The sequence below is a fragment of the Psammomys obesus genome, unplaced genomic scaffold (assembly GCF_907164565.1).
Source record: "Psammomys obesus unplaced genomic scaffold, mPsaObe1.curated_primary_1811, whole genome shotgun sequence".
Classification (NCBI taxonomy): Eukaryota; Metazoa; Chordata; class Mammalia; order Rodentia; family Muridae; genus Psammomys; species Psammomys obesus.
In genome coordinates, this window is record NW_026592548.1 from 14,545,639 (window position 1) to 14,563,884 (window position 18,246).

General features: G+C 44.9%; 1 protein-coding gene across 4 annotated transcripts in view; it reads right to left on the minus strand.

Annotated features, from left to right (window-relative positions):
• The window catches only part of Lpar3 (lysophosphatidic acid receptor 3), a 65,871-nt gene that overhangs the window by 41,746 nt on the left and 5,879 nt on the right, over window positions 1-18,246 (minus strand). For 2 of the 4 annotated variants that reach the window (XM_055614366.1, XM_055614365.1), the window contains exon 2: window positions 1,671-2,427. In XM_055614366.1, coding sequence (XP_055470341.1) covers window positions 1,671-2,406 — 736 coding nt within the window. In that variant the 5' untranslated portion in view covers window positions 2,407-2,427. Of the gene's footprint in view, window positions 1-1,670; window positions 2,428-6,474; window positions 6,524-10,249; window positions 10,307-18,246 lie in introns of those variants that run through there. The other 2 variants (XM_055614367.1, XM_055614368.1) reach the window with 2 other exon arrangements.

The window sequence follows — 18,246 nt, forward strand, 5'->3', positions numbered from 1 at the left end:
ACACACACACACACACACACACACACACACACACACACACACACACAGTCTGTGACATCAAGTATGTACATTCTTGAAGCCTTGGCTCTACCACTCACAGGGAAATGATTCAGGGCACACTGCTTAAACCCTCCATTTGGTTTCTTTACCTGGCCATGGCAGGATAATCTGTCTCACAAAGTTGCCATCAGGATTAAAGAAATTAGTACTCATAAAAACTGCCCAGGGCAATGCTGGGTGTATATTGGGCACTATATAAATATTTATTAAATAAACTGTTGGTTTGAGAAATCTTCCTGGTGTTTGCTAATCCCCAGGTCCTGGAGACATAGTGGTTGTTTCTATCCACACGGCATACGCTCAGCCAAGATGGTTAAAATGTTCCAAAATCTGTAAGATTTTTCTTTTCAGTGCAAAGCATAGGAAGTTTGAAACCTTCTGTTGCTACATATTTTAGGTCAAGAGATTCCATCTAGATTCCCTTTCCCTGGCTGCCTTCTCTTGGAGTCCAGGACGCCTTAATTTCTGAGGCTTCTCTCTCTGCTGGCATTCCTTATACCAAGGCTCTTCTCTTGACCCTCTTCTCCACCACACTCACATTCACTTTCACTTCGAAGGCAGAGCAAGTGGCCCTGCCCCTCATGGTACCATTTTCTCCCTGCAGAATCCCTCAAAGGTCTGTAAGCACAGAACAAAAGCCCAGATCCATGGTTCAGGCTTCTTCCTGAGAGTTCATGATCACATGCTGCTTAGATGTCTGAAAGGATATTAAACTAAACCTGTCTGAATCCAAACTCCTGACCCTCCCCATAGCTCCTCCTCCTCATCTCAGTTAATAATATCCCCCACTTCCCCCTCCTCCCCTTACCATTATCCAAGCAAATTTTATCATTTCTTCATACACACCTCCTTTTTGAGAAAGGGCATTACTCTATCCAGGCTAGGCTTGGACTCCATGTTACTCTCCGGCCTTAGCGACTTAAGTACTAGGTTTATTATAGTTCCAAGCTTGGCAAAACTCTACAGCTCTATCTTGAAAGCACACTGGGGATCTGGCCAGATGTGCTCTGGCTCCTGTGAACTCTCCCAAGTCTCAAAATGCCCTCTTATGCTGCTATCTCACTTCCGCATCATCCTACAGCAGCAGCAGAGACAGCCTAAAGGATAGATGTGTCAACGCCTGGTCCAAGCCCTTCTCATTGCTTCTCACACACAGAAATACCAAATTCCTACAGTTACACTGCCCTACGTAACCTGAGTGGGCAGCCCTGTTGGACAGGCAGCTGCCTTGCCTCGTCTCCTCCCTCTACATCTTCTGCCTGGTGACCTGTCTCAGAGACCCAGGCTGTCTCTTCCCTGTCACCATCACATCTCCGCTCCAAGGCCACGTGGTCTATCACATGCCTTTGCATCTGAGTGACACCTATTCTTCCTCCTTGCTGCGTTTTTATTACAAGACTTATCTTCAAGGTCCTGCCTGCACTGTTTGCCCCAGTCAGAACACATTTCCTCACTGCTATGAGAATGTCAGCTCCGTGAGTGGGAACTTATGTCTTCACGGCTGCCTTCTGATTGCACATGAGTGCCTTGCACACAGTGGGCCTCTGCTGCAGGTCATGCATGCAGTCCACCATGTGTACAGGAAAACTGGCTCTCTTGGCTCCTCTTACCTAGGACAGTCATCACCGTCTTCATCAGCTTCACGGGAGCCCTCCGGCGGCTGATGGAGCCGCTCGTGTGCGGAGACAAGACGTTGGTTTTCCTCTTGACGTACATGTAGATGCGCACGTAAACCACCACCATGATGAAGAAGGCCAGGAGGTTTGACACGGTCCAGAAAATGAGGTAACTCCTACTGTAAATGGGGGCCAGAGATGAGCAGGCCGAGATGTCGCAGATGCAATTCCAGCCCAACGTGGGGACCGCCCCCATGAAGATGGCGACGGCCCACACCAGCAGAATCAGCAGTGTCACCCTCTTTTTGGTCAAGTTGCTGTGGACTCGCATCCTCATGATTGACACGTGCCTTTCCACGGCAATCACCAGCAAGTTAGCCAGGGAGGCAGTCAGGCTCGCATCCAGGAGCCCCTGGCGGAGAAACCAGCGGTTGACCGTCAAGGTTTTTGACACTGGGCCCGTGTTAAACATCAGGAACACGTAGGCAATTCCGGCGAAGAAATCTGCAGCAGCTAAGTTAGCCAGCAGGTAGTAGAAGGGAAAGTGAAACTTCCTGTTTGTGATCACTGCCGCGATGACCAGGGAGTTAGAGAAAAATATAAAGAGGCAGAAGAATGTCCCAACACACAGGACAGTCACAAGCTTTGTCCCCGTCCACTCGTCTGCTGTGTCCGTGTTGCTCCTGTTGTAGAAAAAGTCCATCCGTTTGTCGTAGTGACACTCATTCATTGTGGACAAGAGCTGCGGATCCTAGATGGGAGCAAGAGAGGACAAACATCACTAAATGGGACCACGTGCTAGGCTGCCAATTGCCACAATGACACCCCTCCCCCATGAGTCCTTCCAGCCTCCTGTGTCTCAGTGTAGATGTCCCTCACTTCAGTACTCCTGGCCTCCTACCACAGTGCATGGCTTGCGAACTGGTTCCCAGGGTAGGCTGAAAGTTCCAGGACGGAGTCTGTGCCTCGCTTATTCACCCCAGATCTAGAGGCTCTGCCTGCCTCAGGACAGGTCACTGAAAGGCTGACTAAGGAATGAACGGATGTTCAAGAAGGCATCGATATACCAAATGTGCTGTCTTACAGTTTCCGCTTGGCACTAGTGACAATAACAGCACAGCACGAACCATTAGGGAATGTTTTCCGCTGGTGGAGTCCAGGCCAGATTTTTTATTTATGAGTTCTGTTCAGTAATCAAGAGCAGGCTGGTATGCCAGGCATATTCTTGCCAAGATAATGGTATTGAGTTACTCTTCCATGCCAAACGCCTTCTCCAAGGGATCAGCTTCCACCCCTCCCATTCCAATCTTGATCATTCTATCACCATCATTTAGTTTCAGGCTACAGTTACAATCACTTGCCAGGTAAATGGTGTAGGGAGGAAGACTTTGGCCTCAATACCCCTCCCTTATCTTCTTCACTTCTTCCTCATAGTCTCCTCTTTTAAAGGGTTCCAATGTGAATTTTTGTGTGGGGTTTTCCAGTCTAATCGCTTCAAGTCAGCTCCACTCTCTGGCCCACAGGTGCTGGAGGACGAGGCCTCTGCAAGGACCACTAAGCCAGGGTTTGTGCAGCTACCTAACCACTGCAATGCTAAGTGAAGGCAAGTCCTTGAGATGTGTGCAAAAGGAGACACCAACCTGTGGTTATCAGACTGGCAGGGATGACACTGGTCCCTCTAAGCATAAGACTTCTTGGACCCCAAAGATAGAGATCCTAGCCAAGCCAAGGCTTAAGGATGCCCATTTCTCTGTGCTATGTGTGGTCAAAACCATGAAGGGTCCTATCAAAAGCCACCGGAGTTGAAGGCTGAGATTCTAGCTTTTCTCTGGAAGGGATTCCTCATTAAAACAAAACAAGAATCTGGGACTTAGCCAGGGGAGAACCACAGGCTCAGCAGACCCAAGTGTTGACCTGTCTACAACTGGTGGAGTGGGTGAAACAGGGAAAGTGCAGTAGGAATCCCAAGTTTTGAAACTTCCTGTCGATTCTGGAATCTGCTACCACACCAGAACAGGAATCACCAGCCTAGAGAATAATTGTCAGTACTATAAGGCAGAGCTGCATCTCAGCTAGGCTGCTTCTCAATTTATGTTGTAATTGTATAGTGATGTCATACTCTGAATTAAATGTCATTGTGGGATTTAAAAGTTCACTTTTTATAATTAAACAAATTTTATAACTTGAATGGCTCTTTGGCACCCTGTTCTATGTCCTACTTAACCAGTCTTTACATTTGGACACCAAGGCTGTTTCCAGCGTTTGACCTTTATAAGCAATTAATCTATATATACTCGGCCAATTGTAAGAATAACTCACTGTTTTCAGAATGAGCTAGAGAACAACAATGCATCTGAAAGATTACAATGCGTCTTGTCAACCTGCTTGAAAGTGATCATGTCTCCCAGCACCATCGGAGGGCTTAATAGGCGATGTTAACTAGAAATTCAGTTGAATATCCGTGGGGAAAATTCAGCTTTCGAGAATTCTAAAATTACATAAAGATTCAAGACAACCTGAGGAACTCATGCTGCGATTGGTCTGCTGCATCGCTCCCATCTGGGAGGCGACTCCACCCTCATCACTGGGCCTCCTCTGCCATGAAGACTGCTTCGGAGTCTCACTTCTCAATCTACCACGTGAGGACCCTACAGCAAGGCTCTGTTTTTGAAGTGGAGACTCAGCCTTCCCCGGACATGAAATCCGATGGTGCTTCTATCTTGGATCTTGGACTTGCCAACTCCCCGTGAGAAATAAATTCTGTTTATACATACCTAGGCCAAGTTACTTAGGTTATAGCCACAGGAACTGACACACAGAAGTTTTAATGAGACAATGATACTGTTTCCTTTCACTAATTAAAAAATGATTTACACATTTTGTTTTGCTATAGGATCTTGGTAGGTAGGAAAAACATTTTTCTAACTTAAGCATAATATCACTCCTGAGCAATTTATTAGGAATATTATATAGAATGTTAGAATTCAGATGTTTTAAAAATCTGTTGAATTTTTTCTTATTTCTTTAAACAGATGGTAGGGTTTTTTGTTTTGTTTTTGTTTTTTAAGCTCAGTTGTTACATTTGGTCAAATCTGTGGTTGTGAAAGACAAATTCTCTACTTTTCTTCCATAAAAACTAAGTTGTACTTTCCTGCTTTTTTTTTTATGGAAAAATTGCTCTGAGAATAAGAGGTCATTTTGTCTTGAAAAGGTTGAGCTGTCACAGGAAGATTATGATTAGCAGAACTTATACTAAGCAGGTTTCTCCATGTTACACAAAATTCTACATCTGAGAGAAACAGAATGCGAGCAGGAATTAGTGTAAAACAAAAAACCTACACAAACTATCGAGCATGAAGTACAAATAATGCCATGAAGTTGTGTTAGGACAAGAAAAGACTCACTATTATTTTAGTTACAAACAGCCACACACATACAATCAGAAGCGTGTAATTTCAAAAGGTAAAGAGCTAATTAAAAAGGAAGAATTATGAATTATTTTCTAAAATTCTATTTTTCTATATCTCATATTCTACCTATCTATCTGTCTGTCTGTCTGTCTATCTATATCTACTTATTTATTTTTTTGAGACAGTGTTTCTCTGTGTAGCCCTGGCTGTCTTGGAACTTGCTGTGTAGACCAGGCTGGCCTCCACCTCCGATATTCTGCCTGCCTCTACCTCCTGAGTGCTAGGATTAAAGCATGCAACACCACTGCCTGGCATTTAAAGACTTTTAAGTTCTCAAATTCTGTGTCCACAATTTCAGCTGTGCGTTGGTTGCCCTGAAAAACAAGCTTATGGGAGACCAGTGTACTCAGGCAGTCTTCACCAACTTGGCTCTTTTTAGGATATTTCTCTGAGAACAAGGTTGAGGTGATATTTGCCTAAGAATAACTTCACATCACTGTAAGATTTCCTGTGCTGACAACTGATCTCATCTGGATGCAACCTTTATCAGTCCTTCCATAAAGACTTCCTGGCCACATCACATCATCTTCTGCATTTGCTTCCAATTTACCGATGGTTCCCAGCGCAGATTAACCATACAGTATCATATCGCTGAGCTGGAAATCACCAAAAATTCTAGCTAGTTTATAACTAACGACCAATGTAGCATTTCTTGACCTCTCTCAGATTACAACATGATTCTGTGATTTCAAAAGAAGTTAACAAGTCATTTTACTTCTAGCCTAAAGTGCTCTCTGCAAGATAGCTCTGACCAACTGAACTGGATATCACTTTGAGAATGTGAAGTCCACGATCCAGCATTTGCACAGATACTCTGTAGCACATTCAAGGCCCGGGACTTTCTCCCATGTTAATGTAGAAATGTTGGTGTCCAACGACTCCCATCCCAGACCACTGTCCTCCGACCGAGCAGAGCTACTCTGCACACCCTGAGAGTGGCGGATTTGATAAATTATTGAGTGATCTTTGTCCTCTGCTGTGTCCCACTCCCCCTAAAATGAAAAAAGTCCAAGTTAAGTATCTTTACTGATTTACACAACAGCCACTAAGCACAACTAGGGAGTTTCATCACTTATTAACTGCATGTTCTCAGTGAGTTAATGTGTCCACTCTCGTCTAATTCAGTTACTAATATTAAGAGCATACCCTAGTCCAAGTGCTAGACTAAGCATTTTACATGGACCACTTCATTTCATCTTCCCAAAAATGATGCACAGCCATTTTGTGGAGGAGGAAACACACAGCTCCCAGAGCTCACATGGCTGAGGAGCAGATGTCTCTATCCGGGCAACTTTCCGAGGAGCCCACCCTACACTCTACTTCCTCACCTTAGGCACAGGCAGCACCGGCAGAACTGGGAATCCTAGAGAGATGTACGATAACTGCCGAGTTACTGAAAAAGAGACGATTTGATCACATCACATCAAAGGCTGCCCCACCGCATGAGCCACAGATAGACATTCTAAACAGCCTTTGGTCCCTCCCTCTTTTAACATAACCCTGAGGTGGGTGAAGAGAAGAGACATTTACAAATTCTGAGTTCAGATTTTACAGTATACGGGAAGCAGCGCGGTCACACTGACAAGGCTAACTCTTACTTCTGCCACATCTCGGCTGGCGTTTGTTTTTCTACTAAAGGTTTAGAGGATCTAGTCGTCCTGACCCAGACCCACAGGAGACACTACACTTGGGAGCAATGACCACAACTTCAAACTCCAGTAATGTAAGACTTCATAAGATGGTGGTTTGGAGAGTCTATATGTGGAGTCCAAATGAAAACTTCACTAGCAAAGCTTTCATTTAGAGTCTCCCCAACTTGTTTCTCTGAAGAGAAAAAGATAATCAGGCAACTTGGGACGTGGAAACAATTATGGAAATGAAGCCATCAGAAAACCACACAAGTTGCTTTTATTTCTAGCTGTATTTTAGGACACCAGTTGTCACCGGCTTCTCACTAACACGCCCCTCTTCTAGAACGAAAAGAGGGGCAGAGAAGACAGGGTGCATTGATGCTGTCTGTGTTTTCTCTTTCTATGGCCCACAAACATGGAACCACCCTCTCCTCACTAGAAACCTCATCTAGGTAGAAGCTGAACCTTCCTTTGGTTGCTACCTTAGGAATGCCCGCAGAGGTCATTTTGTTTGTTGACTGAATTAAATAATTTATGGTAATGGCAAATCAGGACAGCAAGGATGATTTAAATGTACCTAGAATCCCTGGGGTTCACTTTAGCCATTACCTTCTAGGCTTCTGCATTTGCCGTTCCATCTCCGCGGCCGCCTCTGGCCCCACATGCCCACAGGGCTCATTTTCCTGCCTCGTCCCTGAGCAAGCATCATTTCATCAGACATCCCTTCCTTGTCGCACTCTAGGGGAACCAGTCCATATGCTACTCATAGGCCGTTTGCTCTGCTCTGTGATTTGCAGCATTTCTCACCATTTGACAGTCTAGTTGAGGTCCTGGTTGCTCTCTCCAGAAAAAAACAAAAAAAAAACAAAAAAACAAACAAACAAAAAAAAACAAAAAGAAAACAAAACACGTACACTTAGGAAGGCATGCATTGTATGTTGCTATGCCACACCCCCGGGCTCTGGAAGAATGCCCAGCACACACATGGTCTCAGTAAATGTTTATTAACTACAGACTTAAGTGAAGAATCCTCAGACACCCATACCTTGTGACTCTGGCCTTCTAACCAAGCTGGGCCTGACCACCTTCTCCCCCCACATGCGTGCCCTCTAATTTGAGCTTCACAACTCTTTCATTCCCCCCCCCCCCGGCTTGACTTGGCACTGAATCCTGCCAGCAGAGAGGTGTGAGGATGCCGTCTGCTGCCCTTGACTGTGGCTTCACCAGAGCTGTCAGGTCTGGGTGGTCTAAAGAGCAATCCCACCACAGAGGCTCCCTGGGAGTGCAGAGCTCAGAAATGCAAAGGGGTTCCTCTTTGAACATGACTTCAAAAGAGAAAAGAGGGCCAACTGTAAAAGCTGGAGCAATTCAAGTCGCAACACAAAGATGGAATTACAACCTGAAGCGCACCGTCCCTATCTAGGGCTCAGTTCTGGATAAAAGAGTTGGAAGGATGAGAAGCATCTCCCCAGCAGACACATCCCTAATAAATCACAGGTACGCTACTGCTAAGAAGGGCAGCCTGACGCCCAGTCCCTAAGGCTCTGCCTACCAACTTCCTTTCAAAGACTTCCCATCCGATTTTAGACACAGAGGAAGGCAGTGGTTCTTCAGTTGAGAAACTGGGCAGACATTATTTCAGCCAGATGACCAAATTCTATGGCCAGCAGTCTGAAGCCCCGTTGGTTGTCTGCCTCTTAAAACCATGTGTGAGAAATAATAATTTACTTTGTGATCTTCTGAAGTGGCCCTATACTCAGCTAACCATGTTAAAAAAACAAAAACAAAAAACAATCAACCAATCACCACCAACAACAAAACAGCAGAAAAATCTCAGCCAGAGAAGTGTGTTTCAAAACTATAAAGGTCTTCAGAAAGAGACACCCTGCCACAGCTAAGAGGCTTAACAACTGAGTAGAATTCGGATCCTAAAGATTTAGGGGAGCTGAATAAAATAAGCATTTTGAAGGAACAATATTGGTTTGGGAATACCCAAGCCCACTGGGTTGTTTAAGCTTTGTCCATGAGTCAAATCTTCCAACTACATCAAGTCTGTGGTTTTTTTTGTTTTTTTTTTCTTATTCATTTTTGCCTGCTGAATTAAAAAACAAAAACAAAAATGCAAAGCTAGAACAATTGGATGTCTTGATTAGCTTCACTTGAGACTAAGCCTCTATTGTCTACAAATATCACCAAGGAGAGTGAAAGGCTGGAGGAAATTTTTATCTCAGTTGAAAACTCTGTAGTGAGTATTGCCGACTAACAGGGACCAAATATACTCCCCAAACTAATGCTACCAAAAAAAAAAAAAAAAGTAACAATATATGTGGCCGTTCACTAGTTGTAACAAATGTAACAAATGGGTAGATTTAAGATGGAACTCTGGCAGCTGTTGGGTAGGGGGATATGAACTAGGAAGTCTGCTGCACGCTTAACATTTCTGAAAATCTAAAGTTGCACTATACCAAAATATTTTTTAAAACTAGAAACAACAGAGAGGTTAGTAATTCCATTGTATTTACAATTCTAAATAAACCGAAAGCACCAGTCTCGCCCTTGCCATGGTGAAATGAACAGGGAAGTAGGGATTTGTCAGAGCTTACACATAAGCCAGTCTTGTTGGTTATGGAATAGCGGATGTCCCTGATGATCTTAGATTAGGCCAGTGTATTTATTTTAGGGGTGCTTGCTAAAGGGAGGACCACTGGGGCTCAACCTCCTCATCTCATTGTAGACACCCCATCATTTCTCTTCAGTGCGCTGAACCCTCACGTCTGTTATTGAGAATGAATCTTCACCTGGGACACCTAAAATTATTCTGACACAGAGCCGGTGCCCGCCACCAGCAGCGGTCTCCACCGCTGTCCTCTGCACAGCCAGTTAGGTTCTAGGGGAGTGGCTACACAGAGCACCAGTGAGTGCTCACTTCGTGTGACTGGGAAAATCCCTAATAAAATGAGAACCTGGAACCAAGGCGAATGATCCAGGAAAGTGCTCACAGACAGAGTTTGATTCCCGGAATCAACTCCTGTATTAAAACAAACAAACAAACAAAACCAAGACACTGGGTGTAGTGGTACATGCTTGTAATCCTAGGGCTGGGGAGGAGACAAGAAGATGCTGGGACTCACTGGCCAGCCAGACTGGCTTAATGGTTAGCTCAAGGCTAATGAGAGGCCCTGTTCTCTCAAAGAGGTAGAGAATGGTCCAAAGGATAACACTGGCAGTCATCCTCTCTCCCCTGCCACCTCTCTCTCTCTCTCTCTCTCTCTAAGAATTTCACATTCCCAAGTCATCAGGCACTGAGCGACGGTGACATTCAAGACAAACTGCAGGCCAGCCAGGCTTAGCAGAATCCACAGGTTATTGTGTCAAACAGAGCACACTGCAGAGCCCTTCAGGCAGGAGGGCAGGGCGAGACATGTCAGCAAGGTCACCTGCCGCCATCTGCTTCTCGAGTGGGTGGACTTACAGCGTGTGGTGCACACCGCAGCTTCTGCTCTTGGACTTGTTTAATAAACAGCTGTAATCAAAGGCATTGTTCCCAGATGTTCCCAATGGCTGAGGACTGTCGAAAGCCCCTTGATTAAACAGGAAGCAGCAGAAGCACAGTAAAGAGAGAAAAACATGGATTTTATTCGATCAACAAAGTATCTGACTTTGTTTATCCAAATGTAATGTAAATCTTTAATTGTGTTTACTTCATTATAAAATTTTAATCTCAGTCATTAAGCTAGCAGAAGGAAATGCGTTTTGACTCTTGACCCTCATTTTTAATGATAATCAAATGTTTCGATTTACTATTATTTATATATAATGCCTACGGCAATCTTTAGGTCTCTATATTATCATATTTCAGAAGCTTTACTGCTCAAAGGAGTTGAGAATATAAAAATTAAAGTGTGGATAGTCATATGGAAGAAAATATATTTCTTAACAAAAAAAAATTGTCTATATAAGATATTTTGATAACTTTTACACTGCAGCCTTAGTACCAATGATTTCCCATGAAGGGGAAAATACATTTCTTCATAGTATACAGTCTGCAAATTTATGGTCCAAACTTTTTGGTTGCCAACTAGCTGTGTATCTCACCCTCTCACATGACCTGTCTCTAGTTAGTCTTCAGAAGGACATTCAGGAGGCCCTTGATCTGTAGGGCATGTCCTAAACTATCTCCCACTATGCCCAGCATCAGGTCACTAGTGGTCTGTAGTGGCTTTCCTGGCAACAAGTCACCGACTGAGCAGTAAGAGACAGGAGGGAGGGGGCCATGTTGATTTCCAGCCACTTTCTTCCCAGGCGTGCTGGCTCAGTTCCTACCGTGCAGCCCTCTCATGGGGAGAGAGTGTTAATGGCTCTCTGGCTCACTTCTTGTGACTTCCCATGAGTCAATTCCCTGCCAGTTGCTACATTGAGGCTGTTGGATGACCTTGGGTGTCATTCTCAGAAACACCATCTTCCTCCTTAAGAGAAGACCTCTTACTGCCCTGGAGCTTACCAGTTAAGCTGGGATGTGGGTGGCCAGAGAGCCTCAAGCGGCCCCTGTGACTGCCTCCTTGTTATTGTTGCTGGGATTACAAGGGGATGCCACTCTTCACAGCATTTTTATGTGGACTCCTGGGACAGAATTGGCATCCTCACGCTTGCAAGGCAAGCTCCTTTACCGGTGGCACCATCTTTGCAGACCCAAGTGTTGATTCTCCTAAAGCAGCTTTTTTAGTTTCTAGATCAGTTTTTAGAATCTAGAAATTAAAAACTGATGTGTTGAGGACTCCTCAGATGCTATGCTGTGTGAGCATTTGCTGCCTAAGTGTCTTCACCATCACCTTATGAGTGTCTTAGTGCATGGATGTCCTCTATGCCCCTCATGCTCAGGACAGTGTGGAGGAGCTGATGTCCAGCAAGTGTTTAGTTGTGGGATGAGTGTCTGCTGGTTGGTTGGGAGGAGATGAGATGGAGCCTAAATGCTCTATGATGGATGATGCCTGAGTGCCACATTTTTAGAAGAGACAGGCAGTCTGAGAAATGCATGGCACTGCTCCTAAGGCCTTCATCACACTCCTCTAAATAATAACTTTGTCTAACCCCATGTCTACGTTGGTTGTACCCAGAGTTGGTGCCCTTCTGTCTCCTATTTCTTATAAACACAAACACAGAATCTGGTTAGTAATGGGCACATGTTTTTTAATGCATTTGGTCTGAAGAATTCCCAAGTCCTGTCTCCAGCCCTCCTTTCACAGACCAAAGCTGAAAACGAATGGTGTCTACTTGACACTCCATCCTTGGCCTGTGACTGGACTCTCCTGCCTTCTCCACAATGCCCTCCACATTCAGCCTTCTGTTCTCCCACCAGCCTTGAACTACAGATGGTCTTAGACTTGTTCTTACCCCTCTCATCTTTTCCCTTTCAACTCTCTTCCATGAAAAGATGATTGCTCAGGCTGGAGAGATGGCTCCTAGTTAAGAGCACTGGCTGTGCTTTCAGGAGGCCTGGGTTTGACTCCCAGCACCCACACTGTGGCTCACAACCATCTGTAACTCCTGTTCCAGGGGCTGGAATCTGCGGGTGCCACACATGGAGTACAAGAACAAAGGTTACATGCGTTGCATAGACGACCCGTGAATATAAAATAAAATAAATAATAATAATTTTTAAAAGGTCACTGCTCAAATGAAACCCCATATGCAAATATCAGTTTATCGTGATCACCACTTTGACAGGGTTTAAAATCTCCTAGGGAGACACACACTCAGACACGTCTATAAGGGTCCCAACTATGACAGTGTTCCATGACTTTGGACTTGCCCGGGCCAAGCATTCCGGCATAACCGTGTGGATCCTTTGCCTTCTGGACTAACTCTGAGAGTGGAGCTCAGCTTCTCACTTGAACCTCACCACAGAATGTGCACTTGACTATCACGCTGCACTAAAGCTCTAGCAGGACCCATTTTCCATCTCTAAGAAGCCCCGTACCTCATAATGTGGCCTTGAGCTCACGGCCATTGCTAACGCCTCTGCCCATAACAATAAATTACTCTGAATTTTCTTGCAACTGCCTCTTTGAATTATTGTTCAGCTTTAGGCCCCACTAACTATCAAGTTGAACTTTGTTTATGATTGTGCACGCATGTGTACGTGTGTGTGTGTGTGTGTGTGTGTGTGTGTGTGTGTGTGTGTATCCACATGTATATGCATGCAGGCAGTCCAGAGTGCCATTCCTCAGGAATCTCCCCACAGATTGCTTCAAACAGGGACTCTCATTAGCCCAGAGACTGGCCAAGCAGATGAGGCTCCAGGGACCCACCTCTGTCCATCTCATTCCCACCAAGTACACAGAGCAGTACCTGACTTTTGAAGTAGATCCTGTGATCAAACTCAGGTCTTCATGAACTCAAGGTATTACCTCACACTTTGCCATCTCCCCAGGCCATGCTTTTTCTCTCTTGCAAAGCTATAGTCTTATAGGCCAGCACCTACAGGTCTTGACGCTGCATGTTACAGCCTTACATGCCCCCTGTATGGGGTGGCCATGTGAGCATAAGTGAAATGTCCTCTCCACTATCCACCCTAAAACACTAAGCAGGCATGTGTTCCTCTACGTTCTTCCCCACCCGGGCCCAGCACGGAACACAGAAGCAAGGACAAAGCCCTGGAACAACACAGACAAATGCATCCATGAACCAGTGTCCATCCAAGAGGAAATAAATACAGAAATTGGGAATGGATACTCAGAAATGATTACAATTTGACGTTGCCACAGGATAAAACTACAGGGTGAGCAGAGCTGTCTTTAAAAATGCACTAAATTTCAGCAGTCTCTATTTATTTATTGGTGTTGTGGCCTGAACCCCGTGCCATGCAGATGCTAGACAAGGTTACCCTCGAGCCACACCTCCCTTTTTAAAGCAGATTTGATGAACAGTGCCACAGCATATGCCACATAAACAGGAAGAAAGGACCTTTAGACCCTGAGCTCACAACGGTACCGGACGGCTCTGAACAAGACAGAAAGATAAACTTTGGTATTATTCAAGTCACCACACTAAAGCCATCCTTGCCTATCGCTCCAGAAGATGGGTTGGAAAGAACCAATCATCACTCGCAGGGCTGTTGGCTGCTCCTCGTAGCTACTACCAGAGAGAAATGGTCTCTGGCGAGATGTTCCTGTCTGTGAGCAAAGGTAGAAAGGAACAGAAGGTGTCTGGCAGCTGAGGGCCTCAGAGCATCAGGACACATACCTGCTTCGCCAGCCCCAAAGAGCAGAAATAAGCTCCTATCTTTCCCCAAGGCCTCTGAGGTGCTCCGGTGGAAGCAGGGGAAGAAAGCTTATAGCAGATGAGAGTCAGTGTACATCCTCCCTTCCATGTCCACATCCCAGAAAACCTCAGAGTAGATATTGAGGGGAGGATGGGAGAGATGGGGTAGGCATCAGAGCCAGAAAGTAGGCATTTGTGGGAACTTCATCTGGGATGGAAGTCACACATAATATAGCATTCCGTAGAGTCAAAAAACAAAAACAAACAAACAATAAAACACAAGGAACCGAACGTAATGGCAAGGAAACCACGGCTTGCCTGCCCTCTCTCATGGCCCACAGGCTTTCTGGCTTTAGATGTGGCCAGACTCTGGACTCTGGAAGGCCGGCTTCACAGTTCACTCCACTGCAGGGATTGCTCCTGACACCCTGCTCAGCATTTGCAGATCCCTGTCACTGCTGTTTGTCCCCGAGTGTTCTGAGTGTGAGTTGTGATTGTGTTTTTCTCGTTTCTTCTCCTCCTTGGGATGGAAGGTTCATCAGCCACGATGAGGAATGGAAGCGTTGGGATTTGAAATGGATCAGAGAAAGGATGATACCAGCCAGTGCTGGGTAACCTACCCAGCACAACAGGAGTAGGATGGGCCATCTGCTGAACCCCCTACTAGAAATGGCTCTGTCTGACACGCACTGGTCTAGCCATTGTCCCTTCCTTCTCCTCTAAAACTGGCATAATCTTTAAAACCACACAAGGTTACTAAAAGGAGCAAGTCAAAGCAATGCTTCCAGCATGCAGCATAGGCATGCACTTCTAAGAACATTGGAGAGTGCAAACTTCCTGAACTGTAATGCAATGCAGAGCTGAAATTCAGGGACTTTAGCGGCCCGTGCTCTAAGGCCTCTTTAAGGAGGAAGGTAGACAAAGCCATCCAGTGGCTATGCTAAAGCAGAGGTGGTCCGGGGGAGGCTTTCCTCTGCCTGAGTCCAGGCTAGGTGCCACAGCAGCCAGGCTTCAGGCATGCTGCTTCTTGCACTGCCCCAGGCACAGCAGAAAGGCAGCAGAAGGTAAAACACCAAAATAAGAGAGGAACGCCCCTCAGAGGATATGGTCAGGTCCAGGGTCTGAAGACATCTATGCTGAATGGTGACAAGCTAACACTGTACTCAGTGGGAGAGACTGAAGCCTGTCCTCCAGATGGGAACATGGCTGTGCTGTCTTGGCACCTCTGCTGAGTGTCCTACCCAGAGCAATCAGGCAAGGAAAGCTACAGAGGCACAGAGGTCGCAAAGGAGGAGATAAAACTGCCTTTGTCCACAGATGATATGATCTCTGTGTAGAGAACATTACACTCTGATCGAGTCTCAGAATGAATAAGCTCTTCTGCCAGGCTGCAAAACAGAAGTCAGACACACAGCAAAGCCCATTCCAATTCTACACATTCACAGTGAACAGTTCCATTTAACACCTTCAAAACAGAGCAAAATACCAAGGAATAAGCACAACCAAGAACATAAAAGGCTTGTACATAGAAGACTATAGAACGCCAAGAAGAGAAATTAAAGATGACCCAAATAAGAAATGGAAAAAAAACCCTCATTTACATGGGTCAGAGACTTAAAATTGTTAAAATGTTCCAGAACACTCAAAGTGATCCAAAGATTCAGTGCAGAAATAAATAAAGTTTTTTTAAAAAATCCTGAAACTCATATGAAATTGCCAAGTGTCTAAATGAGCTTAGGAAAGATCAAAGCTAGTAAAATCACACTTTCAGGTTTCAAGCCATATTACAAAGCAAAAGACAGATATATAAACCAATAGAGTAGAAGATGGAGCCCAGAAATAAGCATATGTATAAACAGGTAACTGGCATTGACGAGTGTGATGAGAATGTACATTGGCAAAAAGGTGGAGAGATGGTTCAGAGGCTAAGAGCACTGGCTGTTCTTCTAAAGGTCCTGAGTTCAATTCTCAGCAACCACATGGTGGCTCACAATCATCTATAATGGGATCTGGTGCCCTCTTCTTGCCTGCAGGCACAAATGCAGACAAAACACTGTATAAATAATAAGTAAATGAAACTTTTTTTTAAAAAAAAGTGTCAAAGGCTGTATCTTTAACAAATGGCACGGTTCACATTGTCAACGAGCATGGCCTATGGAACAAGTCAGCCTCTTAGAAGCCTTGCCCATCAATTAGAAAGCCACCTAGCTTCTTTGTGCCTTAATTTGTCCATCTGTAAAATGGAGACGGTAAAGAGGCCTTCTTCCTAAGACTATTGGGAGATTCGAAGGGTTTAGAGCATTTTCACTGCTGACTTGATTACTGCTCTCATGAGTAGACCCTATTCAAAGCTGTTACCTCTTGAGGCTCTCAGTTTTCTTCAGTTATTGAAGGGAGACAAGATGGAGAATAAGCTGTTGGGATGATGGGAATGTCACAGTGATGTATAGTCCCGTTCCTGTTCTAAATCTAGAAAACTCAAGAGTCTAGAGACCCTTAGGCTGCCTGTGGAGGTGAGAGGTGGGTCCAAAGAGAGTATCAGGAAAGAAAAACAAAGGGAAGGCGCGTGGTGAGCAGCATGTATCAGAGGCACTTCAACCACAACATGTCCAGTTACTGTGGGGTTATCTGGGTACAAAATTCAAGATTTCGTTGACCCATTCTGTCACGGCCTTGGAGCTGCTTGCCAGAATGCAACATCGTCCAGCTGTTAGTGACTTTTTGTCCCTTCCCATCACAAATGGGGTGCTAATTCACTGTGACCATCTCCCCACTTTCTGGCCCAATGCCCTTTTCACTGCTCTAACCTTCAAAGTCTTTTAGCCAATTCTCTGCTCACATAAAAAGTGGAATACACAGAATTATTCTCTATAATGATGATAATGCCTTCCACAAGCTTTTACTGATTCCAGAAGAAATATGATCTGGTTGTAATTTTAAAAAACATCAATTTTATAAACGCATCTTCCTTCAGAAGTTTGGCCAAAGTTTCTAAGGGGAAAAGTTCACGTGACAAAATGGAAATGTCAAAATGAAATTAAACTCATTACAGAAAACAGCAGTAATTAGTTTCTTTTCCTACTTAAAAGCAAGCTTGGAAGAGAAGCAATGGGTTTTCATCTGTCAAGTACAACAAATGATTAACTTTTACAAGGCCAGAGACTTCAGTGACCTGACATGGGTAAGGTGAAGTGGAGATGCTCTGGGAAAGTCCTGGGGATGATGTGTGGAAATGTAACTTTCTGGCTTCTCTGGCTTCCCTCCTGGTTGATCGTGAGAGCTGAACTTGTGTAGAGCTGCATGCATGAGATGAGCAGGCTCTGCTGAACTCCTAGAGACAACCTGCTCTCTGATCCTTCTCTTCCCTACCCAGTTAAAGCTTCTCACTGTTCATGATAAACAGGAAAGCAGGAGAGAGAGGGAGAATGAAATCCAAAGACATTTAAAAGGCTATAATTGCCCCTCCCAAACTCATACAATAGAGCAGTGGGCTCCAGCTAGGTCTAATTCTGCCTTCTTCCCAGAGAAGCCCCAAGATATTTAAGACACTGGCAATGGCTAAGGATGTACCAGGCCATGTGCACAGGCCTCGTGCAGGCTGAGAGCCACCGAGCTGTGAGCTGGATAGAAAAATCTGAAGCTTGGTAATCTTCAGAACCATAGGGACCAGGGAAGCAGATTAAAGATACAGTCGTCAGGGAGGGGTCCCTCAAGGCAGGGAGATGGATTACTCTGGGCAAACAAGAGGAAATACTTATGATAACAGGAATCGATTCTCTAATTGCCAGAGAACCTTTGAACACATACACAGAGTGGAAAGAAAAGATTCTTCTTGGGGTTTACATTAAAATTGTCATTTTATAGCACAAGGCCTAATACTGAGAAATGTGTGTGTGTATACTTCCCAGTTCTGTCTTCAAAGAGCTATAGAAACTATCACAACTCAGGGAGCAGTGGGGCATATAAGCTTTCCAAATGTTAACGTCTCCACACTAGTCCCACAGTGTACATTGTATGCCTAGTCTCACTCACCTGACACCAGTGCAGCTTTGTGACTTCCCTTTTCCATGCCCTCCCACCCTGCAGTGGGCTGCTGAGGCCTAGTCTCGATAATATCACAATTTGCCAAGAAGACAGATTGTAGGTACTACACACATACATACACACACACACACACACACACACACACACACACACACACACACACAC